The sequence below is a fragment of the Sceloporus occidentalis genome, unplaced genomic scaffold (assembly GCF_023333645.1).
Source record: "Sceloporus occidentalis isolate IW3139 unplaced genomic scaffold, rSceOcc1.0.p SCAF_5, whole genome shotgun sequence".
NCBI lineage: Eukaryota > Metazoa > Chordata > Lepidosauria > Squamata > Phrynosomatidae > Sceloporus > Sceloporus occidentalis.
The window spans coordinates 53,199,611-53,226,636 of record NW_028316985.1 but is presented as its reverse complement, the minus strand read 5'-3'; the positions used below and the strand labels follow the sequence as shown (position 1 = coordinate 53,226,636).

The window sequence follows — 27,026 nt, the reverse complement described above, 5'->3', positions numbered from 1 at the left end:
TAAAAAGGAATTAAATTATTACAGTATTTTAATTATGTATTTCAAGGATTTGTTTGTCTGTTTGTTTATTTCAAAGATTAATTAATTAATTTTAGGGGCTTCTCGCTATTGACTTAGGAAGGGATCTTCAGTCCATTTCAAAATATATAGTGTTTTTTTACGAGGGCTTATTTATTTGTTTGTTTGTTTCAAGGTTTTATTTATTTATTTATTTCAAAGATTAATTAACTAATTTAAAGGATTTATCGCTACTGATTTAGGGAGGCTCTTCAATCCATTCCAAAGTATGTAAGTTATTCGAGGGTTTATTTATTCATTCATTCATGCATTTCAAGGATTTGTTTATTTGTTTGTTTAAAGAGTTTTATTTATTTATTTATTTCAAAGATGTATTTATATATTTATTTCAAGGATTTATCGCTGTTAATTTCGGGAGGGCTCTTCGATCCACTCCAAAATATACCACTTGTGTCTTTTTGGCTGCATCCACACTGGAGAAATAACCCGGTTTGGCACCGCTTTAACTGCCCTGGCTCAAGGCTGTGGAATTCTGGGAGTTGGAGTTTGTTCTGGGGCCCAGAGCGGAGCCAAGAGGTTCAATCACGAGCCCAATTTTCACAGTCATCACAACAGATTATAATTTGCAATTAAGGCGACAGAGGCTGCATCCGCACTGCAGAAATAATCCAGTTTGAGACCCCTTTAACGGCCATGGCTCAGTGCTGTGGAATTCTGGGGATTGTAGTTTGTTGTGAAACTTTCAGCCTTCTCTGTCAGGGAAGTCTAGCAAAACACAGTTCCCAGGATTCCATAGCAGGGAGCCTTGGCAGTTAAAGCGGCGTCAAACTGGATTATTTCTGCAGAGCGGACGAAGCCAGAGATTATTAGTGATGAAGGGAGTATTCATTGCCTAAGAAAATCCTATGAAATTCATGGGGTCGCCTTAAATCAAGAGGTAATTTGAAAGCTCAAACACACAAGATGTTCATGTCACCACTCTATACATCAACACAGTAATGTCAGGATGTCAACTTTATTACATTACGAGACAAATGACATGAAGAAAACCCTGCTGCCTCTTCAGTGGTGATTTCATATATATATATATATATATATATATATGTGTGGTACAAATGACATGAAACTATAATTTTTTATTATCAGCATTGTGTTTAACAAAGAGAAAGAGGTAGATAGATAGATAGATAGATAGATAGATAGATAGATAGATAGATAGATAGATAGATAGATCTGAAAGGTAGCCCATGAAAGGCCGCCTGGTCCAAACCCCTTCTGTCATGGGAGAAACATAGCACCCCAGTATTATTAAGTAGCTGCGAAAGGCCACGTGGTGCAAACCCCTTCTGTCATGCGGGGATACATAGCACCCCAGAATTTGAAAGGACCTCTGAAAGGCCACCTGGTCCAAATCCCTTCTGTCATGGGGGAAACAGAGCACCCCAGTATTATTAAGTACCCCTGAAAAACCACCTGGTCGAAACCCTTTCTGTCATGCTGGGATACATAGCACCACAGAATGTCTCATCCAGGCATTGGACAAAAAGAACCTTGCTGCCTTTTCAATGGTGATTTCACACACACATATATGGATATGGATATGGATATGGATATATATATATAGAGAGAGAGAGAGAGAGAGAGAGAGAGAGAGAGAGAGAGAGTATACTCCTATATATATATATATATATATATATATATATATATATATGGTACAAATAACATGAAACTATGGTTTTTAATCAACCTTGTGTTTAACATATCAAATAATTATTAAATAATACGTTTTGTTAAACACAAGGCTGATAATTAAAATTATAGTTTTTGTCATTTGTACCATATACATGTGTGTACCATATATATATATATATATATATATATAGTAAAAATAACATGAAACTATAATTTTAATCATCAACCTTGTGTTTAAAACGTATTATCCTATATATAGGAGTGTACTATATATATATATATATATATATATATATATATGGTACAATTCTATATATAGGATATATACGGTATAATACTGTGTGTGTAAGATACATTTTATTAAACACAAGGCTAATAATTAAAATTATAGTTTCATGTCAATTGTACCACACACAAACACACACACATATAGGGTGCATTTCCATACATTATATATGTGTGTGTGTGTGTGTGTGTGTGTGTATAATACACATGCACACACACGGTACAAATGACATGAAGCTATAATTTTAACCATCAGCCTTGTGTTTTACATAACATATTAAATAATTATTAATTATAATAATTATTTATTGGATGGAAACTATTATACTGCAACGGAAGCTTTCTCTGGGGTGCATAACAAAAACAAAAGAGCCTAGGCATGGGAGGAGCAGTCGAGAAATGGAAGACCTAAAATGCCTTATGTTTATGACATCTGCCATCAGATGGGCCACTCCAAACAACGCCCCCCCCGCGAGAGCGAATGGATTCTTCCACTTTGTTTTCCAGACCCGCCCAAGCGGGTCTGGAAAACAAAGTGGAAGAATCCATTCGTTCGCGCGGGGGAGGCGTTGTTTGGAGTGGCCCATCTGACGGACTGAGGAGCATATCACTCCTGCGACCGTTAGAGAGGGGAGCCGTTGGGTTCGCGCGCACTCCCGCGGTTTCGCCTGTCAGAGTGTCAGGGCTTTTTCTCTGCAGCCAAGATGATGAGGCGGTTCTGGGGCTGCCTTTTTGTGGGGCTGGTCGTCCTCCCTGGAGTGGGCTGGAGCCATAAGTTTGCCCCTTACCCCGATATCGACAACAAGACCTTTATCAAAGAATATATCGATGCCCACAACAAATTCAGGAGCCAAGTCAAGCCTTCAGCCACTGACATGCTGTACATGGTGTGTCTTGTGCATTGAAGGGAAAGTGAAATTATAATACACTCGTCCCTCCACATTGGCTAGGGTTAGTGGCACAAGACCCCCGTGAATATGGAAAACACCACAAATAACAAAAACACCATGTTCTTTTACCTGAGAGGATACCTCTCCAGCTTCTCCAGTGCAACAGACACTGGCCATAGAACTGCAATGGAGGAGCTGCAAATTCCTAGTAGAGTGTTCTCTCTAGGTCTTTCAGTGCAACCTTTAGTCAAAGTGGGCCATAAAGTTGCAATGGGGGACCGAAATATCCCTAAAAAGAACATATTAATCAAATTCGTGAATAATCAAAAGCTGCAAGTATGGAGGGATGAGTTTGCTTTGATTTCTACTTATTAACTGTCATGGCAACATCAACCCTGGGATTTGTAGCTTGGTGAGGGGACCAGAGCACTCTGGCTGAGAGTTCCCAATGCCCTTGACTAAACTGCAAATCCCTAACATTATAATTGTGATAAGGGCCCTTAGGGATTAAATAGCAGATTGGGGTCCAAATACACTGGAGAAATAATCTGGTTTGAGGCCGCTTTAACTGCCTTGGCTCCATGCTATGGAATTCTGGGAACCGTAGCTTTTGTGAGACTTCTCAGTCAGAAAGCTCTGGTGCCACAATGAAGTACAATTCTCAGGATTCCCCCAGCACTGATCCAGGCCACTTAAAGCAGAGTCCTGTATATTATATGCTCTCCTGAGTTGCTACAATTATACAGTATACAATACTGTATAAATTGTTTAATAAATATTTAATGCTCCATTGGTATGGGATCATCAATCTGAGTATTTCATGGGACAGGTAGGGTCCCATCGCAGTATGTTGCTGTTATTTGTCCAGTTCTTAACAAGAGTGATCCCACTGGGGACTCCAGCCACCCTTTTATGTAAGCGGAGTAGCACTATTTGGACCTTGCAAATTAAGTGGCATTGAGGAGGGAAGAAATAAACAGATAATGTATTTTCCAACAATCTGATATATCTGAGTTAGAAAGCACCAATGGCCACAGCTGCACATGTGGGTCCAAAAGGACATCTGGAAAATTTGGAAGTTTGTTTCATGTTTTCTTCCCTCATGGACACTCATATAGCCTAGGGAAAGCTTTCAGCCTCGATATTCCACTTATGGTTACAATATAGGCTATCAGGAGCTAATTCTTACTTACAAATTGCACTTTTTAGCTGACAGCTGACCAGATAATGCATCCTGGAAACCTAAAGATGCTCCTTTCCATTATATAATAACAGAAAACTCATATGTGTGCCTTAATGTAGACAACACAGTATCATCTAAGCTGAAGAGATGGTTATTAGTAGTCTTGTGCACAAAACAGTGCACTAAAATAAACAATTAAACAAAAAAAACCATGGGGTGGGATCCAAGGATGCTGTCAATGTGAAGGGGAATTCACACTGATGTTCGTTAAAACTAATGTTAGCTGATTGGGGCCGGGAATCCGAGGAGAAATGAATGTAGGCCAAATGATTTGAGGGAATTTGGAAGCATCCCCTGCTGTCACTAGCTTTTAATGTCACAAACACTTTGGCCCCTGTTACTCTCTTTCCACTGGCAGGCAAAGACCATTCCATTTAGGCAGGCCTTTGGCATTTAAACTGATGTGGTAGAAGGATATTTTTAATGAGGTGTATTACGCTTTTATCTTTCTACTATACTGTATTTTGATGTGTCTTTAGCTGTTGTTAATTAGCTTTTTAAACAGAGCTGTTTATATTATTTTAATATTTTGTATCAAATAGTCTTTTAGTGTACTACTTTTTTTTAACGTGATGTGAGCCGCCTTCTCTCCTGAGCTGTCAGAAAGGTGGGATAAAATTGAAATAAATACATAAACAGATTCCTGGCTCAAAACACAGTCGAGAGATTAAGGATCAAAGTAGCCTCAACTAAAACATCATAGAAATGAATGCACAAACAGGGACAGGAAAGAGATTCCTTTGTCTCTGATTAGTGACCTGGCAAGGGCTGCATCCGCACTGCAGAAATAATCCACTATGACCCCACTTTAACTGCCATGGCTCAGTGCTATGGGATTCTGGAAACTGTATTTTTGTGAGACATTTAGCCTTCTCTGTCAGAGAGCTCTCATGCCACAGTGAAATACAGTTCCCAAAATTACATAGCATGGAGTAATGGCAGTTAAAGTGGTGTCAAACTGCATTATTTCTGCAGTGCAGATGCAGCCTAGAATAGGGAAGATGGGAGGCCTGCATTTTGGAGTACCAGACCTTTGCCTGGCTGAATTTTGCCCAGAGGCCAGGCATTCGCTTCAGTTCCCTTGTTACTTTCTAAAACTTCAAGAACTACATTGGTATTCTAAAAAAATATGTTTTAATATTGATCGCATTTTCATAGGAATCGTCCTCAGTAAATACATGTGTGCTTTTTAGTAGCTACCAGAATATTTAATAGAAAAATTCCAGAGTTTTAACTACCTACTTACTTTAAAAGCTTTTTATAAAAGGTATCAAAATACAAACTTTGAATTTGACATAAGTAAATAGATCATATAGAGCATTTAGCAGAGGTTGAGCATTTGCTAAGTGTCATAATGCTTTTTTTTATTTGCAGACATATGATGTAGCTTTAGCTAGAATAGCTAAAGCATATGCAAAGAAATGTATCTGGGCTCACAATAAAGAAATTAAAATTCACCCAGATCCTAAATTTAGGCCTTTTGGAGAAAACATGTGGATGGGATCTGCCAGCAGAAAACCATTTAATGTAACTGCTGCCATTGGAGCGTTTAACTCGGAGCTAAGATTCTACGATTACACTACCCATCGTTGTACAAGAGTATGTGGTCATTATACTCAGGTAAGTTTTATTCTTCTCTGCTTATATAGCCTACAAACTTTGAAGCATAATATTAAGAATTTGTGAGAGTAAAATCATGGTGTTACAGTAGCATTTCATAGTTTATCACATGGGACGGACCCCATGCAGAAACTGAATTTAAAGTAGAAAAAACCCGCAGAAGTGGGTAGATTTTCAAATGACATTGGGGGTTAACAGAAACAAAAAGTGGGGGGAAACCACACAAAAGCGGGTAGATTTTGAGACGACGTTTGTGTGAAGGAGAAATAACACAACATTAACCCGAATGGAAAGTTGCCAAAACCCACTCCTTTTTACTTCTAAGAGTAAAAAGGAGTGGGTTTTGGTGACTTTTCGTTTGGGTTAACGTCATGTTGTTTACACAAAGACGTCTGAAGAACAACCTGCTTTTGCAGGGTTCCCCCCCCCCCCGACTTTTAAATCCTGTTTCTGCACGGGATTTCAGCAATTTGCCTCAATGTGATAAACCCCTAAACAGTACTTTTGCTTTGCCTTTACATCATAATAAAGGCTGATTAGTTACAAAATACATTGTTGTTGGTGTTGTGTGCCTCCAAGTCATTTTTTACTTCTGGCATAGACATGCTGAAATTAATTAGAAGCAATTGATAAATTTTAAAAAAGAAAACATTCTGTGTTATAGAATTTGTTATCAGAAGATGAAATATTAATATAAATCAGAATTGGGGAACATATCCTAGTCTTGTGGCCAAATTTCAGTTTTGAACAGTCTTGAAATAAGTACTTTTCAGCAGCAGATAGGACAAGAGATTAATTCTATCTAATAGTTTGCAAAGCCTAGTTTCCACAAGTTTATTTAAATATGTGTAAATACCCAGTTATCTCAGATCAAAAATAACTGACCACATGGGGAACACCTCTCTGTATACAGCTGAAGGAGTAAGGGTCTCCTTGATAAAAGGTATAAAAATGGGAAGGAATTTGAGAGAAACTAAATTTTTGAAAGGAAAACTCTTAACAGAGCATATATGTTTGACATACAATAAAACATATTTTCTTCTAGGTTGTTTGGGCTTCTTCTTATAAAGTTGGCTGTGCTATTGCTTTCTGCCGTCAAGTGACTGGAGCTGGCAAAAACGCAGGAATTCTAGTGTGTGATTATGCTCCAGCGTAAGTTAATAAGTCTTACAGTTATCTTCAGACTCAGTTATTCACAGAGAAAATATTCTAACATTGTGGCTATTTTTAACTGAATTAATTTGATTCACATTTGTCTCATTATTAATATATGAAGAATAACCAGAATATTGATTTAGTATTAGAGAGATCTTGTAGCACCTATCTTTGGCAATGAACTTTCTGATCTAAAATACCAAAGTACTGTAAAAAGGAAGGAACATTATATATGAAAACTGGTGGCGCAGTGGTTAAATGCCCATACTGCAGCCACTCACTCAAAACCACAAAGTTGCGAGTTCAAGACCAGCAAAAGGGCTCAAGCTTGACTCAGTCTTGCATCCTTCCGAGGTCGCTAAAATGAGTACCCAGATTGTTGGGGGCAAATTAGCTCACAGTTGTAAACCGCTTGGACACTGCTTAGGCAGTATGAAGCGGTATACAAATGAAGCTTGTTTGTTTGTGTTCACAGCTCTGGTAGTCTTCACAAGATTTCTTTCCCTGTTTTCAGTTCCCTGTAATATCAGTTGAGAGGCCTCAGAACCTCTCCAGGCCTTCATTCACTGTTTATCAAAAGTGAGAGCTGAAGACTGTGTATTTCTCTCTCTTTCAAACCAAGATCCTTATCACACCATGTTGTTATGCCAATTTGTACTGTTCAAAAACAGCTTCAGCTGATTGTTGACACTATGTATCACACCATTGGCATATATAATAGTGTTATTTGCACAGTTTTTTTTATCTGCCTTAATGCCGTTATCACCACTCCATTTGCCCCACCTTGTACTTTGTGATTGATTTGCTTCAATATATTTATTTGTTGTTGTTGTTTTTAAAAAAAATAGCAGTAATACTATTAAAACATGATTTCATGGCAATCTTATCAGTGTTGAAATCTCTTGTTGTAAAAGGTGACACAGAAGGAGAAATTGACCATACCACTGTCCACCATTTTTTAATATCTTTCTCCTGTAGAAATAAAAGTGTTTATCTTGCTAGTCAGTTTCAGGTTGTCCTGTTCAAAAACCACTTCATTTGTACTCATTAAGCCATAATAACACTATTAGGGCATGTTGTCATAACCTTATTACACTATTACCTTATAAAAAATAAAAAATATATTATTTCAAAAGTAACACTGTGTTGGCAACACTGTGGCATGTGGTAGCACAGGAAAGCAGTGGAGAAACATTTGGAAAACACCTCCATGCAGCAGAGGCTTAACATTCCAGGATATCAGTGCTATTGCACTATCACAGCAAACCATGTACAGTATATAAAATAATTTTCTTTTTTAAAAAATCAGAAAAAAGTTTCAAGAGCATATATCACAGAAAACATCACTATTCTCTTGGGAGATTTTGTTCTCCCAGCCCAAGCACCAGAAGTAATCAGGTTTCTCTGCTGAAGATTTCCTTGGGAATCCCTAAAGGAGGGACAAGCACAGACCACACTGACACCACGCCCACTAATTGATCGTTCTCACTATGAAGTGGAATGAGACATCCACACACAAACTGGTTACTGATTCATAGCAGGAAAGGGAGTCATTAACAGTTTATTTTCAGTATGAAACAGAATCATGTTCCCACTAACTGTACAGCGCAGTGGCAACAGGAGAACCACCACAAGCATCATGCAATAAGGCTGAGACAAAAGTGGGCCCAAACCACTGCTGTGGTATAAAGGTGTAGTGTGATAAGGATGCAAGTAATGATTTCCCAAATCTTTATTTTAAAAAAATAAAAACCATCTGCTATGTTTCTTCCTTTTCAGTCTTTCCAGTCAGTCTTTTCTCTGTTTTCCTTTGCATTATTTGCTCTTTATAAGGTTGAAGCTTATCCTCCTGCATACCTTTGCTTCCCTACTCCATCCTTATCATGTTCATTTGGGCTTAATTCCAGCCAACTAAATCATGTCTCCCTGGATCTCAGTACAGCCATTTAATGGTGTTACACTTGTGAGAGAGGCCATCAATCCCATATTCAATTCCCAGTTTATGTAGCAGATGCTAGGAAAAATCTGCTTGACACCCCAAGAGAGCCTCTGCAAATCATTGTAAAGAAATATGGTACTTCACTCTCTGTCCTAAACTAATAGATCCATGCACCTCATAATGTAGGCTATAGCCCAGGAAAACCTACACCTAGCTAACTTCTTAAATATTAAAATGACATTTGGCTTTTTTACTATAAAAGATTGCAACAGTTACTGTTTTGTCAGCTTTGTTATTATATCTCCCCCCAATCTTTTGTATACTAAACATTCCCCACAAGATTTCTTGGAAGGTGCTTCTATCTGTTTTAATATTTTTGGTATCATTTCCAGTAAGACAAGCAGAACTGTATACTTTGATCATATTAGATCATTGTGATTACCATTATTTTACTTTCATCTCTTGTCCTAGTACTTTATATTTTTGCTCTTTCCAACAGCTCTTTGCTCTTTCCAAAGTGGAGGGGGAACATCCACATGGTCTCATTCTTACTGTGATATGTAGGAATGATGCAGAGTTTTGAGGAGTGTCCTCTCCTGAAGCAACTCCTGGAAAACCAGTTTATTTCTCTGATAAGCTTGTGTTTTACTTGGCTCTCCACTTCTTTTCCTTTTTTAAAAAAAGGGGGGAGGGAGAAGAAGAAAAAGATAGAAAAGGGGGAGGAGGAGAAGAAGAAGAAGCTTTCTTTATTCTCCTTTCTTGTTGATGTTTTCATTTTTTTCTTTGAGTGGATGATAACTCTGTAAGCCTTGTGGGGCTTTAAAGCTTTTGTAAGAATTTTTTGCCTTTCTGCTCAGCAGTTCTGTCTGGTGGTGTCAGATTCCTCTAGAGTAAATGAGGACAATCCCGGCATGTTAGAATTTTATCCTCTTCCCCAGCTCTATTATGCTGCAGGGAAGCCATGGAACAGATTGATGTATGATGATTGAGCCATCATGAATTCAGCAGCAACAGCAGGTGAAGAAAAATCCTATGTTCTACAGCTTGCTCATTGTACATCTGATATCTTGCCCAAAAGAGTCTTGGGGAGAAGCAGAGTCATCTGCTGCAGCATTGAGTACCCTGGCCTTGAGTAGGCCTTTCCTTTCTCCCCCTGTAGTATTGGGAGAAACCCTATACCCCATGTTTGTTGTATGAATTAGAGCTACTATTAAGGAACTCGAGGCAATGGTTCTTGCTCATTCTGGGACTTATGCCAAGCCAGTTTGTCAAGTCAGAAGGAAAGATGGATCATATTGCTTTGATTCAAGGACTGGGATATTTTTGTGTTTCTCCCACTGTCCTTTAAAAACTCATTCCTGCCTAGAAGAGAGACTGTTTTCAGGTGTGGATGTTTTTGTTCACCTACCATTTCAAACATTTAACCAAAGCATGATATTGACAACCATTTTAAATGTTACTGAGTGCTTCAGTTCGAGAGTGATTCTTTAGGCAGTCATGTCAACATTACACTTGTTGATGTTGTGTGCCTTCAAGTCATTTCCAACTTTAGGTGATCCTAACGTGATCCTTTTTTTGTACAGTGGGCCCTTGTTTATATGCTGGAGTTTGGTTCCAAGATCCCCCGTGGCATAGCAAAATCGTGTCCCTTCTAAAAAATGGAAAATCAAGGTTTGATATTTGAAATTTATACCTTTTTAAAAACATTTTCAAACTGTGGATGCTTGAATCCGTGTACAAAAAATCTATGTATAAGAAGGGCTGACTGTAGAAACTTTGAAAGAGGAATGTCTTGCATCACCTGACCAAGGCCTCCCTTATTCTGATTTGCCTTTATCACAGGCAGCCATTATGGTCTACTACATTAATTTCCTCTGAAAGCTCTTCTACCAAGGATGTTGTGAAAGATAAGACTGTAAAAGGCTCATGGCATTCATGGACACTAAAAAAATGGTTTCCATAAATCAGTAGGTTCTCCCCCTTTTGGGGGGGCAGTATATTCGACAATGACATCAGTTCCTTCTTTTTCACAAGGCGAGCTTGAGGCATGCAAAGAGCTTTTTAAGAGTGGCTTTTCTGATTTGTCCTCTCAGAGTACATTGTTGTCATATGTGAGATCTTTATAAGGTTTTAAATGCCATAATTATCCCACCTTTTTAACCTCTTTATACGATTTCCCTTACATCTTTGTTATAGATGTTTCTCTATCTGACTGCAATTACATATGCATGCAGGACATCACAGCAAGATGTTATTTTGGCTAGAAAGGAGTTCTCTGTGATTCACTTATTCTCCCACTGGGTCCCACTTTCATACCAGAATGGAATTTAGCATTTCATAGATTGCAGAAAGTAATTTTACCCTCTTTTTGCCTTTGCCCCTCAAAGCCACTTGAGGGAATTTGGCATACCTTAAGATGTGTGAATGCTATTCAGATTTACTGAAATATTTTTGTTCAACTGACTTGCTTATTGTCTCTTGTCAGCCTCATGGCTTGAGAAACAGTTTCTATATTCATCTCAGTAAATTAATCAACACTTCAATCACAAGCACTTATGAACCTTCAGGGCCTCTATTCTTTGGTTAGGATGTTGCTCACTCCACCAGAAGTCCTGCAACTTCTGCTACCTTTTTGGATTTTGGCCTTTACCTTTGTGAAGCCCTGCTAAGATGGATGCCTTTAGATCTGCTGAAGCTTCCTTGAACAAAAAGGTACACCCATACGTGGTAAAAGTTATCATTCGTTGTGGTAGCACCAATGTTTCCACCATTTGTTTGGGCATGTTCCATGTGTAGACATCCTCCTCAGCTGCTGGTAAAAGGAATGTTGGTACTCACCTATGATACATTCATTTTTCAGCACTGAAGACAGGACATTCTCACTACCCAGGGCTGTAATCAGCTACTCTTCTGGAAGAGATTTTATCTTTGGATTAGTTTTTGTTGTTTTGTGTCCTACTACAGAGTTTTTATCTTCTTTTTCATCAATGTATTTTCATATTGTTGGCTGTTTGAGGGTCAGGATTGCCAGTAAGATCTTCTATGTCATTACTGCCTATTGGAACAAGAGGGAAGAGGAATTCGTACAAGACATGAGCATATTTTTCAACTATTGCTGAAAATGTTAGGATCACTGGAGAAACATGGAAAGAGGAATTGGGTTCTGCACAATCTCTGTTGAGAGAAAAGTAGGAATTTGGCACAAAGCTTTGTAGAAAAGGCGCTGCTTCAGGCTTCTCTTTCCAGTTTCCCTTTCTGCCTTCTCCAGAGCAGAGGACAAATTCTTGGAGCTTGTATCCTGTTCTTTGCTTGTCTATCCACACAATTTTTTCACTGCTCTGCATTTATTTATTCATTTAAAAAAACAGCCTGCTTTTAAAGCATCTGGTAATGCTTTAGAGCAAGGGTGGAAATCACAGTTTGTGGACTGCATGCAACCCTTGAGTACCCTACTGACCATTCCATTGCACTCTGTCCTGTCAGTTTGGGGAAGGTTTGCAATGCTGTTTCAAGCCCTGCCACACCCCAAAAGGTGACCAAGAGTGACATAGCATCACTTTCAGTTGCCCAAAATGGTAGTCTTCTAATACCCTAAAGGCATCAGACCCTGTCCTATCATGGAAACTAAACAGGATCAGACATGGTTAATACTTGGATGAGAGACCACCATTGAAAACCAGATACTGCAGGCTCAGAGTATTCCTTGCCTAAGAAAACCAATGAAACAGGCACCTTAAATGCACACACATATTCACATATATAAGGGAATGCGGTGGAAGTAGAAAATTAGATCCCACTGTCTGGAAGTTTTATGCATTCACTATTGTTTTGCTTCAGACTGCAAATCGTCAAGCCTGTATAGGGCCGTAGCAGTTCTTAAGGAAGAAAGTTATCACTTTATTAAAGAAGCTTCCAGAAGACCTTCATATAATGGCTTTTCTTTTTCAAACTGAAGCTTGTCTTTTCATAGGTCAGCTGCAAAGCAGAATCAGTGAGTGTGATTAGTGTGATTATTTTGTGAAGACACGTTAAATTCAAACTGTCAGGTTCATGGCAGCCATGGGTTTATTACACTATTTGCTAGATTATGAATACAGACCCTATAGAGTTTGTTCATCAGTCTCTTCCTCCCACACTTGGACGTATTTTTGTAACTTTAGAGAGTGGCCTGCAGTGAACAGCAAGGAAACATCCCTGTACAATTGCCCACACTTGCTCTAAACCTTTTTATCATATTTGCAGTTGTTTATAATTTAAATGTCAGGGTTTTTGGTTTTTTGTGTACTGACTATGTTATTATTGTCTGAAACCTTTTTTCTTTAGGGGCAACTATAGAGGGGTGCGTCCTTATAAAGCAGGGGTGTCATGTAGTGAGTGCCCAACAGGAAACACTTGTCAGAATAACCTCTGTAGTAAGTATAGAACTGAATGAAAAAAACATAAATAAAATACACAATCATCTTGTCAAAGGGCCAAAACACACTGCAGAAATAATCCAGTTTGAGGCCGCTTTAACTGCCCTGGTTCAGTGCTAATGAAGTCTGTGAACTGTAGCTTGTTGTGGCACCAGAGCTCTCAGAAAGAGAAGGATAAATGTCTCACAAAACTACAGTTCTCAGAATACCCCTCTGGATAATTTTTGCAGTGTGTTTTGGCCCAAAGTCACTTCTGAATTGAGGCCAAGCACTCTAAAGAGACAAGTGTCTGTATTGTCTGTAATTTTGAGTGGTAACTGGTAACGGAATAGCTTTGTCTGCACAACCTCATGTTAAGGGATTTTTAAGGTTTACAAAAATTACAATATATCCTACTCTACATCGTTGCCCTACATGGGATTTAAATTTCGTTTTGAACAGACTTAGCCCTTGTCCTTTTGAGCTAATAAAAAGATTCTTCATTAAGAATACTTACATTTGAATTAGCCTTTCTTGTGGCAATAACCTCAGCAAAGACAGTCTTAGAATTGGCAACATTGCTAATCAGTTCAAATGAGAGATAGTCATTCTGGGATAGCAGGAGAAGCAATCCACACCCACCCAGATTGGGGTGGTGTGTGTGTGTGTATAGGACTAGATATTTATAGACTTAAGTAGGTTTAGGTCAGGGCTAGATAATTGTGATGGATTGTTGTGGCCACCCCAGAATAACTATTCTCGATAAGTGCAACCTCTCATTCCCTCTGCTGATTTTGGGAGCAGACCATGTGGTTAGCATGGTCCCAACCTGCCTGCAGCTAGAGTGGACTCTCCCACCCCTTCTCTAGCACTACGTAGCTGATACAAGATTCTGGTCATAGTTCAGTGTGAATTCTGCAATGAAGTATGACTTCTGGAGAGAGGCAAACATATCCATCATCATCATCCCATCAACCTTTATTAGGCATCTCAATAGACAATATACAACAAACAAGACAATACAAATTAAACTAAAATAGTTTACATGAATGCTTTAAAAATTTAAAAATTTATAAAAATTTTATCGTCCATAAAATCATCTAACACTAAACTCTAACCATTAATTAATTTGTGCCAGATTTTTGTTGCCTCCATTAGAAAATTGGCCATCAATCGTGTAATCTGTACATTACAATCCTCCAATAAATGTACTAGAGTTATATCTGTTAAGCAGTAATTCATTTCCAATAGTTTCTTTAACAATTTCGCTCTCGGTTTTTGATACAGCGGGCAAAGAAATATAATATGTTGGAGAGTATCTGGAGATAGTTCACATATACATATTCGATTTGCAAAAGGGATCCTCAAATATCTACCCCAGTGACACAGGAAGGGTGAATGTTCAGCCTTGCGAAGAGGAAAGCTTTCCTCGAAGCCTGAAGGGACAATGAATGAAAGTACTTTGGTGTCTCGCCACAATAGGGGGGAATGCCAAATACAGAAGGGGAGCACACTCTGGGAGGAGTGGAATAAGTCATCCTGTAGTCCCAACTCAATAAACAATCCTTAACATTCCTCCTCAGTTAGGAGGAGTAGAGAGTCCAGACTTAGGCCTTTTAATTTTAAATTAACATATCCTATCTAGTGTATGAGGATTAATGTATTTCCCCCCATTCTTGGTGTTCTTTAATACAATTTGCACTATGAAAGGAAAGGGGCAAAAGCCTAGCAATCTGATAATAGAGAAACCAGACAATGCTGGTACATGTTTCACTCAGTTAAAATAACTAATTTGATTTTTAAATTGTTATACATAGTCTTCTAAAATCCTAAAAGGCTGAGATGGAAAAGGGACTTTGACTTTATATTTCGTTATATATTACGGATAATAGAATTTAATAGAAATGCTCTCTCATTCTTTGTCATGGTGTTCCTCAAATGTAAAATTTAATATTTTAAAGCATTTCTTCATTTGCTATGACTATTTTTTTTCTAGGAAATCCTCAACGTGAACAACAAAATAGCAGTATGTACTTCACCTCTATTTTGTATTTTAAAGTTATTTCAAAAACAAAATTTATATCCAATAAAAATTCTCTTTCATTTTTAAACAGGTTATTCAAACTGGTATCCACCTTATAAACTCGAGATTAGATGTCGTTCTCCGTGTATAGCTGTTGCGATTTTAAGGCCTTTGTTAATGTTTCTAGCCTTTGTAGCTGTTTATTTGTTAAAACTCCGTTACCCTGGATTAAATTTTCAAAAATAATTTTTCATATTATTTAATTCACAAAAACATTCCTGTGATTTTATTAGGAAGCTAACATATAAATTTGCATTAAGGATGAAATTATTTTCCTGTGTTTTCAAAGTAAATTTAGTTCATTTCATTGTTCTTATGATAACTTGAATTCTTCTCTAATTATTTAAAAAAATGTATGTTCTATATTAAGGAAATTTGGAATAGAAGGTACTGTTACAAAATAAAACACAGTGTAATACTTAATATTTTTTACAAATGTGTGAAAATAAATGTTAATAATATTAAAAACAAGTTTGTTCGGCATAGTTCACTAGCTGTAACTAATAAATGCTATTGTAATTTTTTTCACACAGTGGCCTGTTTGGTTTCAGATCTTTTCTAGAATGCTTGCAATTCCTGTTATGACAAATATTAATATTACTGTGTATACTCGACTATAAATTGACCTCATGTATAAGCCAAGGACAGGTTTGGGGGCCAAAATTATGGATTTTGCCATGACCTGTGGATATGTCAAGGGTAAAACTTGGAGGCGCCTTCAGTGTGTGTATGTGTGTGCACAGCAGGAGGGACTCTAACTGATGCTTGTTGCTTCAGTATTTCATCTTTGCTTACACCCTTGACTCCTCACACAGCAGCAGACAGCATGGGCAAGAGAGAGACTCTGTTTATTTAGCAGCAGTCAATCTCCCAGAACTTTCTACTTGGCCCAAGAGAAAAAGAAACTCTCTTCTGACCACATGGGGAAATCTGAAAGAGCTGCTATCACATTACCATACTGACTCATAAATAAGTCGAGCTGGGACTTCGTGGTCAATTTGGGGCCATAAATTTTTAGACTTATAGCCAAGTACTGTATATACGGTAGCTCAAATTAAATTTTTTATGTATTGGTCACCCGCTCAGTTAAGATGGCAGTCAGTGGGAGAAGAGCCTAGGGAAAGGATTTTCCAAGCACCTGTTGCGTCCCAAGCCAGCTTTTTTTTCTATTGCCATTTGTTCAGCAAGAATATTAGTGTATGTGCCTTCAAGTCACCTGTCAACATATGGCAACCCCATTAATTAATTATACATGAGTTTTTCTGGGAGGGAAACATATGGCAACCCCATTAATTATACACAAGTTTTTCAGGCAGGAAATATTTGAATGTGATTTTGCCAATTCCGTCCTTTGAAATATAGCCTATAGTGCCTGTCAATATCTTTAGCAAATATCTAGGCCAGTTTTCTGCCCCATGACCCTCTAGGAACTGCGCAAACCATCAAAAATTAAACAGTGAAAATTCTCTTCTGACTTTGAAAAGTGAGTAGTGGAGATCCTGCATTTTTAGATGTAGGTTTTGGTCATTCATCGTCGTTTCTGTCTAATGGTGACCCTAAGGCAAAACCAATACTGGGTTTTCTTGCCAGAATTTGTTCAGAGGCGGTTGTGCTTGCCTTCCTCTGAGGCTGAGAGAGTGTGACTGGCCCAAGATCATACAGTGGGTTTCCATAGCCAAGTGGGGATTGTACAATATACAATAAAGATTCAGTCACCCAAGCACAAATCCTCCTCAGTGGATGACTTTTTTTAACAACATCTGACATGGGGAAGACAATTGAAATGCAGATAGTGGACTCAAGCTTCAGGAATGCACTGTTGAGATAATATCATAGGATGGAAGATTGTGGGAAATAGAATATTCTATGAAATATGGGTATTCTCCTTGTTAATTCTTAACAGTATTCATTATTACGTTTTGTGTGTGTGTGTGTGTATACGCTTATAAATTCACCAGTGCCAGCATAAATCAGAATTTTAGGGCAGCATAGCAGGGCAGTCATCAATCTAGATTATCAGGAGGTTGTCAGGATATTATCACACACGGCTTTTAAACTGCAATTCCCTTGTGAAGGAAGTGGCATCAACTATGGTGAAGGTATGACCCTAGTTCCCTCCTGCAGCTGTCCCATCCCCCAACCATCTCTTTTTATTCACGAGGGAAACCCATGAATGAACTGCCAATTGCGCAATGCCTGCCCTGGGTGCAAAAAGCCAGTCCTAGGGCACTAGCACAATTGTCAGCCACATGGTGTCACTGTCTCCACCCCCTGCCTTTCCCTCCTCCCCCTTGTTATTTTTTTTAAATCCTGTTTTTCATGCAATTCTGGGGCTCTGAAGCCTTAAGGTTTTAAAACATTCTGTTAAGAAGCTTAAAGTTGAAAAAAATTATAAAAAAACCTTAAGGGATGCTGGATAAAGCATAATGGAGGGAGGGAGGGGTTAAGGGAGAGGATGGGATGAGATCACTGTGGGGGCAGCAGCCCTGGTCACACGAATGGAAGAAGTGTGGTGGCTGCCCCAAAATCAGTATTCACACATTGATTGAAATAGTTGGACTTTCATATTCATGGGCTTGCCATCCATGGATGTGAGCATCCACAGATGGCAAGCCTCATCCCCAATGGCCACATTTGCACATGGCCTCTCTAGTGGGCAAGTGAACATCACGCCACCCTTAGAGAGAACAGGACTTGAGGTCCTGCATTTTTTTTTGTATCTGCAGGGTGTGTGTCTGGAACAGATGCCCTGAGGATATAGAGGTCTGACCGTATACACAACTAAAATAGAGCTATTGAAACAAGATTATATAACTATTGAGTCACCATTCAAAAACTGATTGAATGGATCTAATTGAATGGCCAGGTAAAGAAGACTACAACAGAGGGGGGGGGGGGGGTTGACTCAATCAAGGAAGCCATGGTCCTGAGTCTGAAAGACTTGGGCAAGACTGTTAATAACAAGGTCTCTTGGAGGTCTGTCATTCATAGGGTTGCCATAAATTGAAGCCAACTAGATGGGAAATAACAACAAACTCTCATTGTGACTACCAGTAGAATTCAGACCATATGTACTTTTTTTTCCTCTTGCTATACTGAATTGAAGATGTTCCTGGGTATTAGCACCTCACAAATCTAGATCTCAGCTTTCTTTAATCCGTACCTTTATAGTGTTTCAAAAGTTAAGCAAGATTTCTTAAGTTAAAGAAACTGTGTCCTGTACACTTGTTTTTGAGTGCTGAGGCAACTGTTTCCTGTTATGACACTACATATTAAAATAGTTTTTTTCTTGTAAAACCAACCTTGAATCCATCACCAGAGGTCTGTGCACAAGACTGAAAAAGAAGACATTTCAATGAAAAGCTTAGCAGTAAAGTATGGCTGGAAAGTATTGAAAGAATTTTGTTTAAAGCTCAAAGGTTTTGTTTATATGCTTTCAAAGAAGATTAAGCAACCAAGGACTTTTATTTTTCATTTGTAACTAAGCCTGAAGAATAATTTTGCTAAAGGACTATACTTATGCAGCATGTATGACAATAAATAATAAATGATCATTTGTTCATAAAAGCCTACTGAGGGGCTTGACAGACCAGCGAAAAGTGCCCGCCTGTGCACCAGGTGAAGGCTGAGCGTCCCCATGCTCCAAGCCCTCACTGTGCCGCTTGTGCACCATTTGGCGCATGCCCGTCCACATGGGACATGCCATGAAGACACACACTCAGCGGAGCCCCCAAATGGCGTAGTGCGTAAGGAGCATCATGAAGCCATATCGCGATGCTTATGATGCCTGTTCCAGGAAGCTGCTTGGGGGGCTTATTTTTGCTCCCTACAGGGAGTGGATCAGTACTGCTGTGTGTGGCTGCTGCGGCACCGATCCAGCCAGTACAGGAGTGGCTGGATGCCACTCCTGTATAGGCCCTGAGTCTTCCTCTGCACACGTTGTGTGGCAACTGTGGTTTTCTATACAGAGGAGTGGAGGTGATTTCTGTGTGCAATATAAATATACTCTGCCTAAAACCTAACAATACACACAACTAAAACAGAACTATTGAAACAATACGATTATTTAACTATTGAGTCACCATTGAAAAACTGATGAGATGGATCTAATTGAATGTCCAGGTAAAGAAGACTACTACAAAGGGGGGTTAGCTCAATCAAGGAAGCTATGGTCCTGAACAAGGTCTCTTGGAGGTCTCTAGTTCATAGGGTTACCATAAGTTGAAGCCAACTTGATGGCAAATAACAACAATAAATTCTCATTGTGACTACCAATAGAATTCAGACCATGTGTATATTTTCCCCCTCTTGCTATACTGAATTGAAGACATTCCTGGGTATTAGCACCTCACAAATCTAGATCTCAACTTTCTTGGGGGGGAGGGGTGACTTTTTTCTATGAAAGGTATGCAAGCCTCTTTGGCCTCAAGCAGGCCATATCTACAAAATGAAATCTAAATTTGCCTCAAAGAAATAATTTGCCTCATTTTACTACAAGTCCCCTCCCATCCTGAATAAGGAACAAAATGTGGGAAATCACTGTTAGCCAAAAAATCATACTTTTTCAGTAAAGTGTTGAGGACTGAAGTCTAGTATCTTTTCATTCAAGTAACATTTTGCATTTTTGGTTTTTTTTTTTGGTGGGGGGAGAGTAAATATGTTTTACTGTATATTTTGTATGCAGTGTCAGAACTTTGTATTTTTATATGCTTTTTTAAAAAAGGATGATTTTTTTTATCCCCCAGTTCAAAGTACTTAGCTGAGTTCCCTACCTTTACATTGTTTCAAAAGAAGCAAAATTAAGCAAGATTTCTTAGGTTAAGAAACTGTATCCTGTACACTAGTTTCTGAGTGCTGAAGCGATTGTTTCCTGTTATGACAGTACATATTCATATAGTGGTTTTTTTGTTGTAAAATCAACTTTGAATATATATTGTCACCACCAGAGGCCTTTATACAAGACTGAAAGAGAAGACATTTCAGTGCATAGCAAGAAACATAAGATTCTGAACAATAATGAAATTCAGATCGTTATTTGGAGTTTGTATAGTATTTGGTCTCTTTATTTCCTCTTATGCTTATGATTCTGCTTCCTTGCCTGATATAGAAGATCAACAGTTTATACAGGACTGTGTGAACCAACATAATTATTTTCGATCAAAGGTGAAACCCTCTGCAAGCAACATGCGCCTGGTGGTAAGAAAACTTTCCCTCTCTTTGTACAAATGCTATTTCATGCTGTTAATTTCCTCCACTGGTCAGCAGATCAGCAGTTTATTTGAGTGGAATAATTAATGTCTTTGGCAAGCACCAGAGCGTTCTTAGGTGAAGAACGTAGCTTGCCTCAACACCTATGGAAGGATGTTTACACACTTAGGAAGAAATCACAAAGAGATGTGTGATGTAGCAACTGGTCATGAGAGAGAATAACAGACATCATATATTTGTAAAATTATGCACATCTATTTTATTATTTCAAAATAAAAAAAGAACTGATAGAAGAAATGTGGCAAATCATGTATGCCTAGATTATAGTAATGCTTTTGGAACAATCTCACATAAATTGTTCATAAATAAATTAAGATGCCTGCTGGATGAACTTTGCAATATATATCTGTGCTTTGTCCCATTTCTGAATATGAATTACGATACAAAAACAACACAGGCACAGTCTGTTTAAAGCAATGGGACAAAAGAACTGGTTTTATAACTCAAAGTGAATATGTTGCAAATTTCAGCAAGGGAAATGAGAAGGGGATAAAACAAAGGCAACAAATACACGACTTAAGACATTGGTTCTTAATCTGTTGCCCACACGCAAACTTCCAGTGGGCTGCAGTGACCTCACAGGGGCTCTATAAAGGCCTGAAGGCTGCTCAGCCCACCTCCTCCCTATAGCAGAGCAGACATGTGACAGAGTTAGTTGGCTGACATTGCCATTCAATCCACCCCAGCTGCAAACTGGTGGGAAGAAGCAGAAGAAAAGTCTTCCCTCCCCTTCCAGAACCTTTGAGGGAAAGTAATAAGAGATGGTATAATTGTTAATAGTTCAGTGTTCAGGTGTCGTCGTCATCATCATCATCATCATATTGGTTTTAAATATTGAGTTAAGCCTTGGGGTGACAAAAGATATTTAAGGAGGGGTCTCTGGTAAAGAAAAGGTTAAGAACTGCTGGCTTAAGACACAGTTCATTATTGGTAGATTATTCTTAATGGTTATGCATTAAGAATGTATGAAATTTAAATACATCTGCTGCTTCATACTACAGTACATTATTCCCACAGCAATCTAGTAATGTAAACTGTATTTGTAAACAAGCCCCACACAATCAACCATATCCATATCTCTTTTAATTCTGCAGACCTGGGACCCTGCATTGGCAAAGACAGCCAAAGCATGGACAAAGAAGTGCCACTTTGGTCATAATATCTATCTCAAAATTCCTGGAAAGGTTCACCCCAACTTTACTCCAGTAGGAGAAAATATTTGGACGGGCTCACTCTTTCTGTTCTCGGTAGAAAAAGCCCTTCTTAGTTGGTATAATGAAGTCAATGACTACAAGTTTGAGAGCAATGCATGTACTAGAGTTTGTGGCCATTATACTCAGGTGAGTAATTCATTTGTCATTCTGCTACCAGAAACTCCAAATTAAGCCTAGCAAATATGAAACACTGACATATTACTAGAAATGATAGCTATTGTACAATAAGATTATAAAAGTAGGGAATGTTTTGCCTGATTTTAAAATTCACCCTAAAAATCAGGCATCATTGCTTCCTATAAGCAAGACACACAGCGTATCTATTATACATGCACACTTGAAAAAAACCTGCAATGCCCTGGGTTGTATCCCAACAGTTGTTTGTTAACCTAGCAAGGGGACACTTCACTTTGAAATGACAGGGAAAGTATCCCTTGCTGAATCTACTAGCTGTCCATGTTTGACCAATGCTCAAATTCATGTTCTGGGCTTCCTAAAGTAGATTTCACCTGCCCTTTAATTACCACAGCAGCCCTTGAAGCCCACTGAAAAAAGAATGTTGAGTGCTGCCGCTATGGGATCCTGCTGAATGGGTTGGGCTTTCTTAAGTTGGGAGGTTGCTGAAAATCAGGCAGAGGCCCCTTCTGGGAACAGAGCTTCACTGTATCATTTTCAGGGGGCTGGCATGATAATGGGGAGGAAGGATTGAAGTTTGCACACCCGGCCCAGTGCATTTCCTGTGTTTGGGTGTGTTCAGAACTCAACTTGGTTTTCCACTGCTGGTGTGTTATAGATTAGTTTCTAGGAAACAGCCAAGCTGGTGATAATGCAACTATAAGACAGAATATCCAAAATTTCTAGGCCTTTGTTTCACTTTTCCAAGGAATCTAAAGAGAATAGAGAGACAGACAGATAATGCCTTCTCCATCCTCATAGCAGCAGTATAGCAGGGACGTAGCTAGGATTTTAGGAAGGGGGAGGGGTCCAGACTAAGTGCCACCATTATAATGGGGCTTGGGTGCGGCGGCGCAGCAGCACACACCATTCATTTTTCTAATGGAAGGGGGGGAGGTCCGGACTCCAAGACCCCCCCCCCCCCTTGGCTACGTCCCTGAGTATAGGAAGCCAAAGTAATAGAGTTGGTACGAGTTCAAAGGTATTTCCTGGAAACAAGTTAACACTAAAGTTACAGCTCCCGAATAACTATAAGGTAATTATTGATATTCCATTAGTTTAACTGTAGCAAGTCAATTTATGTCCTAGTCAAACTGTATTATTTAAATCTTTGTTTCTTATTGCAGGTTGTCTGGGCAACAAGCTACAAAGTTGGCTGTGCAGTCCACTTCTGCCAGAGAGTTTCAGGCTATGAAAGTCTTTCCAATGGAGCACATTTTGTCTGCAACTACGGGCCAGCGTATATTTCTTTTTTTTAATATATTAAAACATATTCAAATTAATAGACATGGGGAAAATATATTGTATTGCTCTCTGTTTCTGTATTCTGAATAAGGGGAGTTGTGTCCACATCTTATTGAACTGAAAATGCCAAAATCTATGTGCTGTGTCAATCACAAATAATTCAAAAGGATGAAAATGATATCTGTTATTGCACATTACTTTACCACTATCCCATTATCAATTAAAGATCTTCCAAAATGACATCCTCCTATCACTAGGGAGCACCTTACCACTCCTGTCCACAAACCAGTTAATTGTATATCCTCAGTCTACAGAATGAGATATGCATTATCCTTTTTTCATGTGTTGCAGAAACATGAACAGAACTTTACCAAGAGCAAAATATCTACAAACACCCATCCTGCCTCATTTATATCCCAAATCAAACTTGCTTGGCTTTAATAAAGAAGTGGAGGATTGCATCCTACAAAGCAGTCCTTCATGAAAGGAGCCCCCACTGTGCCACAGGGGATTCAGCAGCAGAGGCCAGAAAGTAGTTGTGGGGGTGGGGAACAAACTGTAGATCATGTTGTACCCATCCTATCTGTAGTTCACACGAACCATTCCATTCTTAAAATGAAATGCAAATAGTTCTGCGTAACAGATGCCCACAGGTCACTCGAGAGGTGTGATATGAATAATAACCAAGGTAGATTTGCTTCATTAAACTGTGAAAAGAGCTTAAGCAGCGAGTTAACTGTAGGATGTGATGGCTTAGTGGTTAAGATGCTGACTGACAATTGCAAGGTCAGGAGATTGGCAGTTTGAGACCCAAGCTCTGCGTAACAGAGTGAGCGCTATCACTAGTCCCAGCTTCTGCCAACCTAGCAATTTAAAAACATGTAAAAGAACAAATAGATAAATAGGTACCACTTTGGTGGAAAGGTAACAGTGCTCTATGTAGTCCTGCTGGCCACATGATCACGGAGTCATCTTTGACAATGCTGGCTCCCTTGGCTTAGTAACAGAGATTAGCACTGCCCCCTACAGTCGGACATGACTTGACAATCTTGTTAAAGGGGAAACCTTTACCTTTACCTTTTAACTGTGTAAAATAGATTGCTTTAACTTGAACACTTCCAGATACTTCTTTCTAGTATATTACTGTAATAATTTATTACAAGGAATCTAATCTGATTTGTTAGTTTACACATAATTGCTTTTGCTTTCACAGTGGGAATTATCCTACTAAACCATACAAAACAGGAAGGCCGTGCAGTGATTGTAGTGGTGAAAAGTGTGTACATAATCTGTGTGGTAAGTATTTGTCAATGGAAAAAAAATTTAATACCTGTATATTTAGGGTTTTCAAAGAATATCTGCTATTGCATTTTATTAAAACCAGACTTCTGTGAATTATTTGCTGCTACTTTTCAGCTCATTTCAGATCCCATCAAAACATTATGAGGGGTATAATAGAATAATAGAATCACAGAATATTATAGCTGAAAGAGGCTGCAATGGGGAGAGAGGGGGAGAGAGTTATTGACTTTCATGTCCACAGGTTCCTTTTTGGACAGTGCTTTGTGATCCCTTGCTTTTGGGGAGCTGAGTTCAATCAGAAGCAGAACCCTCCCTCCAGTCCATCTGGTGCCATCTGGCCATGGAGGGAGAGATGCAGGCCCAGCTCCTTCGGGCCTGACCTGAACTAAGAAGCAGAGCCCTCCCTGCATTCCATCTACCTTGGTCCAGACCTCAGAGGGAGAGAAGAACTGCTGGACCTGATCCCCTTCCCCCCCACCATTTCCTTCTCCTTTTGTGTTGTGTCTTTTTAGATTGTAAGCCTGAGGGCAGGGGACCATCTAATTAAAATTAATAATAATTGTAAGCCGCTCTGAGAGCCTTTAGGGCTGAAGGGCAGGGTATAAATACCGTAAATAAATAATAATAAATAAATCCCTTCCAGCCTCAGAGCAGACTGAACAGCAACATGTAGGCCGGATGGCATCCTTTATCTTGGTGCCTGCCAGGTAGCTACTCCACTGTTGCTCAGTTACTCAGCCCACCTCCTCCCTGGAAAGGAGCAGCCGTGTATTGTGGCTTGCAGGTTGCTGTTCCAGCTGCAAACTGGCAAGAAAAAGCAGGAGAAAGGTTTTCCCTTTCTCAACGGCACCTTTGAGGGAAGGTTTAACTGATGATGTAATTGTTAATGGTTCAGTGTTCATGTTGTTGTTATTGCTTCTGTTGTTGTTAGGGGTTTAAATCTTGAGTTAAGTCTGGGGGGCAACAAAAGATATTAAAGGGGGTCCCTGGTAAATAAAAGGTTAAGAACTACTACGCTATGAGAAATGTTTTCTTGAAGATATCTGGATTCTGTGCTATATGCATGAGCAGGGATTTGTGGTTTGCTACAAAGTTTAACTGACTTAACAAATCCCCTCGTACCTAAATTATTCACCCTTTATTTACATGACATTTTAAACCATGGCTGAAAAATATTTTTACCACAAGATTTCTTTGATCAGATTTAAACAGAGATTGTTAATAGGGAAAACACTAGATTGTATTTAATATTTGTGCCACTTTCTTTTCAGAAAATCCAGAGCGTGATCAACTGAGAAGTATGTATCTTTTGTTCTTATCTGGAATATCTTCATTGTTTTTTCCAGAATTGCTATAATCTGAATCTAGGGCTAACACATATCTGTATTTTAGGTTACTTCAATTGGTCCCCAGACTGGGATACAACAAAGTCCTCACCAAAAGCACCTTCAAATCCTTCTCCTCCATACACTATGCAGCCACCACAAAAGCCACCGTATGCTGCTCCCTCGTACCCAACTCCATCACGCTCAGCATGTGACTCATATTGTATAGCTGTTTTAATTTTAAGAATATTATCTCTATTAATAACTTTTGGTACAGTGGTCGCACTATCCAAGCCATATCCTAATATGTTTATATATGAGTAATCAACCTAGGATGTGACAGAAGCTTTACCATTAGGCAGAATGAGGTGGCCATGAAAACACAGAAAAGTGTTCATTGTTTACTTCATTGCTATTGTATATATACACTGCCAGAGTGGTGATAGATGGCTTATAGATTTTGTTGCTGCTGCTGTTTTTGCCTCCGGTGCCAATATAATTTGGCTGGCTTTTGAATATTATGCTCCTTGATTTGTGGTTGGGGGGGGCAGTATTACATTAATCTGAAAAAAATACTTGGGCCAGGCCTGCCAATCAACCTTTGCTATCAATTTTATGCATTTTTAATTTCGTAAGACAAACTATAACACTCGGCTAAAAACATTTGCAATTAGCAGTACCATTTCAGAGCACATAAAGCAAAAGGTATTATTTCCTGGAATGTCCAATACAGTCAACATAGACTCAGTTCTGAACTTAAAGAAGGGCCAGATCTATTTTGGTCATGCTTAACTAGTTTTAAAGGTGGAATGCTATTCTGGAAGATGTCAAATAAAGCAGCTGATTCTAAGAGTTTTGTTGTTTTTTGTCATCTAAAGAAAACAAAACCTAGGCGTCCCCTCCCCTATTCATGCGTTGTTTAATCACTCTTGACAACTCATAAATGCCCTGAAGAAAATTGGTCAAACAGCTGGACAGTGAAAAACCCCCAAATCAAACAGAATAATCTCATTCTGACTCAGCTTTCCATTCTTTCTTAGGTCGGTAAAATGAGTACTCAACTTGTTGGGGGCAATTGGCTTACATGTTGTAAACTACTTAGAGAGTGCTTAGTTCACTATGAAGCAGTATAGAAATGTATGCTGTTGCTAGGAAGGCTGAAACGGTGGGTTTATTCCT

At 38.9% G+C, this 27,026-nt stretch overlaps 2 protein-coding genes across 3 annotated transcripts; both read left to right on the top strand.

Moving 5' to 3' along the window:
* The first annotated feature begins 2,588 nt into the window (after positions 1 to 2,588).
* LOC149312161 (glioma pathogenesis-related protein 1-like) lies at positions 2,589 to 15,784 on the top strand. Of its 2 annotated transcripts, XM_089524081.1 has the most exons (6): positions 2,590 to 2,882; positions 5,503 to 5,748; positions 6,794 to 6,900; positions 13,166 to 13,254; positions 15,233 to 15,262; positions 15,351 to 15,780. In XM_089524081.1, exons 1-6 carry the CDS (start codon positions 2,700 to 2,702, stop codon positions 15,503 to 15,505), a joined length of 810 nt encoding a protein of 269 aa, XP_089380207.1. In that variant the 5' UTR covers positions 2,590 to 2,699; the 3' UTR covers positions 15,506 to 15,780. The 2 variants fall into 2 exon arrangements, with proteins under 2 accessions (XP_089380209.1, XP_089380207.1); XM_089524083.1 differs by lacking the exon at positions 15,233 to 15,262 and having other exon boundaries at positions 2,589 to 2,882; positions 15,351 to 15,784.
* A 4,534-nt stretch (positions 15,785 to 20,318) lies between these two features.
* On the top strand, positions 20,319 to 26,678 carry LOC149312160 (glioma pathogenesis-related protein 1-like). Its single transcript, XM_089526811.1, has 6 exons — positions 20,319 to 20,515; positions 21,682 to 21,927; positions 23,103 to 23,215; positions 24,434 to 24,516; positions 25,794 to 25,820; positions 25,915 to 26,678. The coding sequence occupies exons 1-6, from the start codon at positions 20,336 to 20,338 to the stop codon at positions 26,169 to 26,171; spliced, it is 906 nt and encodes a 301-aa protein (XP_089382937.1). The 5' UTR covers positions 20,319 to 20,335; the 3' UTR covers positions 26,172 to 26,678.
* Positions 26,679 to 27,026: the final 348 nt, after the last annotated feature.

What these genes read in the sequence shown, in the direction of transcription:
- LOC149312160 (XM_089526811.1), top strand. Translation starts at nt 20,336, where the DNA reads ATGAAATTCAGATCGTTATTTGGAGTTTGTATAGTATTTGGTCTCTTT. An exon ending in GTCTGCAACTACGGGCCAGC is followed by an intron (nt 23,216 to 24,433) that starts GTATATTTCTTT and finishes TTGCTTTCACAG; the next exon opens with TGGGAATTATCCTACTAAAC. An exon ending in AGAGCGTGATCAACTGAGAA is followed by an intron (nt 25,821 to 25,914) that starts GTATGTATCTTT and finishes TCTGTATTTTAG; the next exon opens with GTTACTTCAATTGGTCCCCA.
- LOC149312161 (XM_089524081.1), top strand. Translation starts at nt 2,700, where the DNA reads ATGATGAGGCGGTTCTGGGGCTGCCTTTTTGTGGGGCTGGTCGTCCTC. An exon ending in TATGTGGTCATTATACTCAG is followed by an intron (nt 5,749 to 6,793) that starts GTAAGTTTTATT and finishes ATTTTCTTCTAG; the next exon opens with GTTGTTTGGGCTTCTTCTTA. An exon ending in ACGTGAACAACAAAATAGCA is followed by an intron (nt 15,263 to 15,350) that starts GTATGTACTTCA and finishes ATTTTTAAACAG; the next exon opens with GTTATTCAAACTGGTATCCA.